This window comes from Ailuropoda melanoleuca, chromosome 5, assembly GCF_002007445.2.
Source record: "Ailuropoda melanoleuca isolate Jingjing chromosome 5, ASM200744v2, whole genome shotgun sequence".
Classification (NCBI taxonomy): domain Eukaryota; kingdom Metazoa; phylum Chordata; class Mammalia; order Carnivora; family Ursidae; genus Ailuropoda; species Ailuropoda melanoleuca.
In genome coordinates, this window is record NC_048222.1 from 31,673,071 (window position 1) to 31,681,336 (window position 8,266).

Here is an 8,266-nt window from a genome sequence, read left to right on the forward strand (position 1 = left end):
CTTGGGTCTAGAATTTTCCTCTTTTGGCACCTGGGCTGATGTCATAATCCCTTCCTTCCCTGCATGTCAACTCAGAAGGTGAATTGAAGGGACACCCACATAATCTAAAGTTCTCTCCGCCTCTTGCTAGCCAGAAGACCTGCAGTGGCCCACCCTTCCATGAAGGCATGTTTACAGAAAGTCTCATTACCTTGCAAATCTGTTTCCTGCCTGTGACACCTGAGGTCAAGCTACTTTTCTACATGAGGAAGTAAAATCCTGAAATTTGAAGGGACCCAAGAATGCAGTTAGTGTGACTTCCCCACCTCAAAGTAGAAAGCAGCAAAGCTGGAAATGAGTAACCCAACTTACTCATTTTGTGCATATGGCCCCTGAGCCCCAGGGAGTGAGTGACTTGCCCAAGGACACAGCAAGTTAATAGGAGTGCTCTACCCCCCCCCCCTTCCCAGGTTAGTTTTCCCTAGAAATAAACAAATGAGAAACTTCAGGTAGAGAACTGGAAAAGCAAAAAGCTTGAAAGGTTTGGGGTTAAAAGGGTTGCTGGCCGGCATGTGCCCGAGGCAGGCAGACCAGCTTGGGTAGTAACACTTCTTACTCGGTCCACAGCCAAGTACCCAGAGCCCACATTTACCTCTCCGGGGCCAGGGGACTGGGCCAAGCTGTCCTGTGTTGTGTCTTTTTACTTTTCTCTGAATTGCTGTCTTGTTGAGTCTCATTCCTGAGGAAGGTTTTTGTGTTTAGATTGGTTTGGAAGAATTAACAGGATGAAATTTCCCAAACTGTGACCCTTACCAACTCCGGGTTGTATTTTCAGCCTCCCAATACTATTGTTTGGCTCCAAATTTGCTGAATTGTGGTAAAGGAATTTCAAAGCCTATAAAAACAATCATTTTGTCTAGAAGTAAGAACTTCTGTCTGCCAGCAGTAGGGTGGAGGTGCTGGGCTCTTGCCTCAGATTTTAAAGTTTTCTCTGCTGTCCCCGGCTAGAACTCAGGGCCCTAGTATGAGTTCATCTTCATAATTATGATATAATTCTGGGCGAGAGCTTTTATCTTTCTCTTGGTTTTCCCACTTGAATCTGAAGTTAATTTCACCAGTCTGCTTAACAGGAACACCGAGGATCCCAGCCAGAAGGTAAATACTAAGTTACTCAGACGCCTATCAGAGTCATCTTGTGGTTCTCAAGCATGTTTTGGGAAGGGGAGTGGTCCAAATAGGCAAAAATCCTGAGAGTCTGGTTTCTTAGAGCATCTGCTCCCCGCCCTGGCCCAGGCTCTCCTTTCTCTACAGCCTCATTACTCCACCCTGTTGTCCACTTCCCTGGGCCCTAGAGTCTGGGAAAGTCATAGGTCTGTGGGGCAGCCTTGGGATAGAAAATAAGTAGTGGGGATCCGATTGTAAGAGGCACTGGGGAAAGAGCTGAGGGGCTCCCAGGCCCACTTCACCCAGTCTACTGTCACCTGGGGCCGGCCCGCTCCATCCTGTTGTCTGTTTCTTCCCATCTTGGGGTTAGAGGCACACGGTCCCGCCCCCTCTCAGGCCTGGATGAAAAAGAGCTACATCCACTGGGTTTTGGTGTCCTGGGATTTCCTCGAGACTGTAGGTGTCAGGGCCTCTGCCTGTCACTTGTAAGCCACTAGTCCTCCTTGTTCTGACACTGGTGGTTGATTAGCTCTAGTGTTACCATGGAAACAGCATCCTGTCTAGGGCCTGGGGGAGCAACAGAGAGACCAGGTTTGGGGACAGGGGAAGACAGGGCCCAAACCAAAGCTCTGGAGGGCCCCAGTGCTGAAGAGAAAAGCAGGACGTGGCCCGGGGAGTTGGACTTCAGACCCCTGTGTTATGTGAGCATAGAAAGGCTTTTCCTGGAGGGGGCAGTGAGGGGGGGCCCTAGAGATTTTCTCTCACCATCTAGGTAGGAAAAGAAGCCTGAGCAAGACCAGCCTGGCCTCTCCGTTTGTCCCTACTCCCTGCCCACCTGAACGCCAGGGTTCGCAGCCGGGCCTGGCACACAGCGGTTGCGCCTGTGCCTGTCAGTGGCAGTAGTCTGCCCTCCCAAGTGCAGTAGCAACTGTGGGGGCGCCGAACCTGGCTGCCTCCTTAGGGTTTGAACTCTAAGGCCAGTCTTACTGTCATTAGTTTTTCATCAGTGGTATGATATATCTGCTCATCCAGGTGTTGCCCCAAAGTGTGAACTTGAACTTCCTACTGTTCAGTTCTCCTCCAAACCCTGGCGGTAAGAAGTACTATTCCATGGAACGTTGTCCAAAGGAAATGCAGACCATCTGTTTCTCTGAAAAGTCTGGATCCAACCAGACCTTCAGAAGATCGTATACTTAGACCCCTGTGTGTTGGCCTCTCCTAGGTTTCTGTTAAATTGTACTTAGATGATTTGCCTTCTGCCTCCTTTGGAGCTGTGGCCAGAAATGGCCGTGAATTACAAAGCTCGTGCTGGATCTGCATTAGGGCTGGTGCTGAGGATGTCTCCCACTAAATCACAGTGTCTCTTTAGGAGAACCCACAGAAGGGATCTCAGTCCCAGGAGATAGGGACATTCAGTCCCTGGTCTCAGTACCAGGAGAGGCCAGGTTTAGGAGAAACCAGTTTGTTCTTGTCCTTCGGACATAATTGTGAATTGTGTCATTGGTTCTCTTTTCCTTTTTGCTTAGGCTGCTAGAAAAGTCAGAGCCATATATATTTTTTGTATGTTAATCTCCCATGCCACTTGTTTTTATTTTGTTTCCTTTTCCTTCTCCTATGTATTTTTTCCCTCCAGATGCACAGGATGCATGACCTGTTTATCATTGGCAGCGGTGAGGCCATGTTGCAGCTCATCCCTCCTGCCCAGTGCCAAAGACACTGCCAGTCCGTGGCGATGCCGCTAGAGCCAGGGGATGTTGGTAGGTGGGGTCCCCAGGGGGCAAGGTCAATCACAGGATCTTTGTAGTTTTTAACTCAAAAACTATTATGAGAATTAAATATTGTCTTCACAAAGTTTCAATTAAGTAGAGTCAAAAATAGCCGCCTTTTATGGACAGAGTCAATATATATGCTTAGGTGGAACATTATTTATGCTAGGGAGGAAACAGCACAGAGAAATGCCTCCTTATGTATACATTTAGAATGCATGATGTGTCCATCAGTCTTAGAAGTTTCCAGTTAGAAGGCATTATGGAAAATACTTAGAGCAATCCTTTATTTTACAGATGAGGAGGTTGAGACCCAGAGAGGAGAGGTGACCATCCTAAGTTCCCAACAGCCAGGCAAAGCATTAAGCTTTACGTGTTTCCTGCAACAGAGTCAGGCCAGGGGAGGTACAATTCTAGATTCAAGGAAACCCTTTCTGTGCCTATTTTGCTAATAAAACAACGCAAGCAAAGCAGTATGCAAGGGCAACAACCCCGTGGGGGAATATTACCTTCCGTGTGGGTCCCACAGCACGGGCCCTGCCTCACAGTCATGACTTACCCTTGGCACCTTGATTTCCCAACTGTGGTCTGTTCTGTGCATTATATTCTAAAAACCTATTCCAAAACACCAGGTTTGAATCAACTGCTGTCCGTAGCAATCAGTTTGACAGTAGAGTTTTATTGACAGAAGCAAATACCAAGTGTCACCATTGCCCTGTTTCACCTGCGTCACGGAGCCTAGGGGAAGCCTAGCGCCCCTGACCAAGCCCAGGCTGGTTTTCCCAACTGATCTCTTTTAATTTTACCTCTTCAGAAGATCCCAGTCTCCTGAAACCATTTCCCCTCAAGGGTCCAGACTACAAACTGTGACAAGCTTTAATCCACATTACATAACTTCTTTCAATTTAGAAATGAAAATAATGCACAAATTAAGCATTAACTGATAATGGAGCACAGCTGGCCTGGCCCTTGGGAGTTACTGCAAAAAAGAGGATTTTTGTGTAGAAATTGTTCTGAAACTATTTTCCTGTAGTGGAGTGACCCTTCCATGAGGCAGGACTATTGCACAAGTCTGTGTAGCATTTGGGGTTGTGAGTGTGTAGTGATACTTGAAAAAGTTTCTGTCTTATGTTCTACAAATGCCTGACAGTTCAGACAACTACAGAAACACCTCAGTTATCCAAAGTTTAGGCTTCTGGATCCCACAGACATCTGCTTTTCCCTCTCCCTCTGCCCCTTCCCCCTGCTCATGCACTCTCTCTCTCTCTCTCTCAAATAAATAAAGTCTTTAAGGACAGGAAAGCAGACCCTGACAGCAAAGGAGAATAATTCAGTGCTGCTTGTTGGACGGGGGGCAGCTCTAGCACCTCGGGGACCCCTAAGAAGCGTGCTGTGACAAGCAGGCTCTGTGGTTATTGACAAAATAACCATTGTCCTCTGAAGCCAAGGGGAAGGGGACAGGGACACAGATCACCAGAAAACCCGTGATGAGAGGCATTTTCAAGAACGATGTAGGGTTCAGGCCTCAGAGGCTGACGCTGGTGAGCTCACACGTGTGCGGTGATTGACGAGTCACTGCCCATAGTGACCTTTCTTGAGTCACCAAGTAAAGGTTAAATTCTATTCAGTGCTCTCAGTTTAAAGATCAGTAACGTACATCATACTCCAGAACATTTTCCATTGGGAGATTATTGAAGTGTTCAAGTTTTTAAAGCTTTTAAGTTTACACCACTCATAATATAGGTCAGTGTTTCCTAAGCAGTTCTTCGATCACCGATGACCCTCGGATGGGAACAGGAGCCCCTTAGAAAGGCCGTTGGCAAATAGGGCTCTTGGGTCCGTTAACTGCCTGTCTTGTCGATACATAGTGCACACTAGTGTACCAAAGGTTCCAGCAGCCTTGGCGGAACCTAGTGTTTCTCAGACTTACTTGACCACGGGACCCGTTTTCCTTGGACTGTCTTACGGAATGCTGCTGTTTGCAGAACACGATTTAGGACATGCTGGTTTGAGCTAATCTGGATGTTCTATAGGGAGACCGTGTTAGAGATCGCATTAGGAGAATTGGATGGGGGGGTGCTGCTCCCCCTCAGAGCTCGTCCTGTCCTCTTGCTGATAAAGATGACATGGGCCTGAGAATTGATGCCCAGCTCCAGTCTCATCTAGAGCTTCCTAACCTTGTAAACCTGCTGACCTGTGTCCCGTTCACCAGGCGAGTGGTGGTGATGAGGCGCTTTGGTTCACGGTGGCTGCTGCTGGACGTCAGGTTACACAGAGGCCCGAGAACTGGGGATATTATGTGAGACAGACCTACCTTGCTCCTGCCCACAGGTGTGCCCGGTCCCTGACATTCACCTGCTGTCCTGTTGCTCTTTCCCTTCAAGGCTATGCCGGTGCCACCCACTGGAAGGTCTACGTGATTGCCAGAGGGGTCCAGCCTTTGGTCATCTGTGATGGAACCACCCTCTCCGAACTATAGGAAACAAGAACCATACAGAGGAACAACTTTGAGAGCTGAAGACCAGATTGAAAGGGGAGAAATAAAAACAAAAACAATGAAACCACTTTCCAAGGTTACTTAGTTACCTGTCCTCTGCATGCGTGTATGAGCCAGCCGTATGCTGGAGGCCGTGGCCAGAGCCTGGTCCTCCCAACTCTTCCAGCCTAGCTGCTTGGCCAGGACTTTGCCAATACCTGTCTGCGAGAGACTGGGCTCTCCCATATTCCACAGCTTTTGGAACCACAGCCTCGAGGCTGCCCCTCAGGCAGGAAACGGGATTGGTGCCTTCCCTTCCTCTCATGGCATGACCCCCTCTGCTGGCTCCCTGGCCACAGAGAGGGCAGCCAGCAGGTCCTGACTTCAGAGCCATCCCTTACCAGGTGGGCCTGCTTGTGCTGTCTTCCTGGCCACACCACCCTGTACTTCTGTGGAAAACCATGGCTGATTAAAGGAGTCAGTGCAGTTTCCCCAGCAGAATGGGATCTAGAATCAGTGAAACAGGATGAAATAATCTCATTGCACTGGAGAAATGCACTGCTTTCCCAGTGTCCATGACTCTTGGAGTCTCAGTGATGCCAGGGTGGAGTCTGGTTGTAACTGACATGGTAATCCCTAAGGTAATACTTCGCTCCGTTTGATCAGGTTCTCTGCTTCCCCGCCCCGCAGCTCCCTTCCCGCCTCGTTTGCCTATCTGGATGGATGGTTTCTCAGAAGCTGGACTCCCTGTCCCTCTCCCTGGCTGGTCCAGAGCCCTTTACTGCTGAGGCAGCACAGTTCCTGTCAACTGGGTTGTTTTACCAAGTGTCTTCAGAGGGGATGAGTTAGAGTGCTGGCCTGGGGAGAGGGTGCCTCCCCAGGTTTGATCTGGAGGGTCCAGCTTTCTGCAGGGAAAATGTTTTACAGATGTGTCAAGCTGATGTTGTAATGTGGTTGGGGAAGGAACTCCAGACCTAACGTCTTTGCCAGCTGGGTGTGCAACTCCGGGATCCTCTGTCTTAAAATGATTTTTCTCTTTGTACTGGGATACAAGGTGAGGTATTTTTATTGCTCATAAAAATATAAAGGTGTGTTCTTTCAGTTGGGTGATTCCCTGTGCTGTTTTCTCCAAGTGCTTTTCATATGTATTGATCAAATGGTGTAAATAAGGGCATACATTTCTTTCTCTTTTTTCCCCCCCTTTATTTCTTGATTGATGCTGCTAGATACCTGGCCTCTAGTCATGCTGTCACCAAGCTGAAGAAAAACCCACTGTGGCCGCTGGTTCTGAATCACAGAAATCAGATGAGTCCAGGTGTCCATGGCAGAGTGAATGGACCAGAGGCGAGACAGTGGCGAGAGAAGATGTGACTCTTTGCAGGGTCCTTCCTCTTCATCCTTAGAGGTGTCCTTATACCTTATCCCTGGGCCCTCTCTCAGCACATCTCCTGAGGAGCCGGGGGGATCTGCAAAACACTGACGGGCTTGTTTGTGGGCCTGTAAAGGGCAAGAATGGTTCACAGAGCTCGGGGTGGAAATAATTGGCCTCCGTGGACTTGAATGAAATTAGGATAAATGGTACCTGAGGGAATTTTTCCTTAAACAAGTCGGTGCCTTGTGTGGGTTAATACAGGAAAAACAGATTTTTTTGTACATATGAAAGCCATGCTGCTAAGCAGTTATGATTTAAGAGGTTTTATTTCGGAGGGATCATTTCGAGGCCAGCTTTGCGCAAGCTTTTAGAGGCTTTGCAGTGTCCTCACCCCCGCTGTGCGCGGAGGATTATATGTAAACAAGTTCTTGAGAGTTTTCTTCAATTGGGCCCTTTGGGCTAACAAAAGAGGGTTTCTTAGAAGAATAAGAAACTGTTTTGATGACTGAGATTTCTATTTTGTCTTTATGAATTACCCTGTGTTCCTTCCCCATTTCACTCCCGCCCTTCACACCTTAAATGTTCGTAAAGTATCCACTTCAGCTCAAAACTTTGAAAACTGAGAAACCCTTGCATGTGTTGCTGTTCTGAGGCATTGCCTGGAAAGTCCCCGAAGCCCCTGAGCTGTCCGTAGTTCAACAAAAAATGGGGTGGCTGCAAAGAAGCAGAGATTTTCATGCATTTCCTACTCTAAACTTAAATTCGTCAGTTCAGAGTTGGTGGTACATGTCTGTTAAGGGAGAAATTTTTCAGAGAGAGTTCTCCGCTCCTAATTACTGGATACACAGAAGTAATTTGCCTTCTTTCAAGACAGTTCTGATAAGCAGAGTACAGGAATGGCTTCCCTCTGGAATGGCCCAGATTGGCAGCCCGAGGCTGTGTGTGTGACGGTGCTGCTTACCCAGTGCTTACCCAGCTCTCGGCTCCTCCGGCTCCTCCGTGGAAGCCCAGAGGTCCCTCCATGTGACCTGGTGTGCAAAAGAGGGTCATCGAGATGAGAAGGAAGGGCGGGGGGCATGGTGGGACTACGTGACCAGCCCCCACTTCCTCCACCACAAGAACAACAAAATGCTCACAGCTTTGTTGAGTGTCACTAAGAGGTGAGGTGGTGGTGACCTCCGCACTTGGGTTGGCTCACCTCTCTTGGAGGTGCCCTGAGTAGAGATTCGGATCCCCGGCTCAGCTCAGCTCTCGGGAGAAAGGCTGCTTTGGCACCAGTTGGAAGCATTTATGTCCAGGTGTTCTGACGTCGGCAGGGGTCACATACTGACAAGACATTACACCCGTTCGGGCTTATAAAAGGAGGCAGAGCTGATCCTCTCCCCACTCTCCATTTTTTTTTAGGGAAGGGGGGAGTAAAATCATAGAATCTAGGGGCGCCTGGCGGGCTCAGTCAGTGGAGCGTGCCACTCTTGATCTCAGGGGCTGCCGGTTTGGGCCCCATGCTGG

General features: G+C 48.7%; 1 protein-coding gene across 1 annotated transcript in view; it reads left to right on the forward strand.

Annotated features, from left to right (window-relative positions):
* C5H6orf89 (chromosome 5 C6orf89 homolog) overlaps nt 1–6,486 on the forward strand; it is a 34,278-nt gene extending 27,792 nt beyond the window's left edge. The window contains 2 exon segments of the mRNA XM_034660645.1: nt 2,777–2,900; nt 5,294–6,486. Of these exon segments, the coding sequence (XP_034516536.1) occupies nt 2,777–2,900; nt 5,294–5,388 (219 nt within the window). The 3' untranslated portion in view covers nt 5,389–6,486.
* The last annotated feature ends 1,780 nt before the right edge of the window (nt 6,487–8,266 follow it).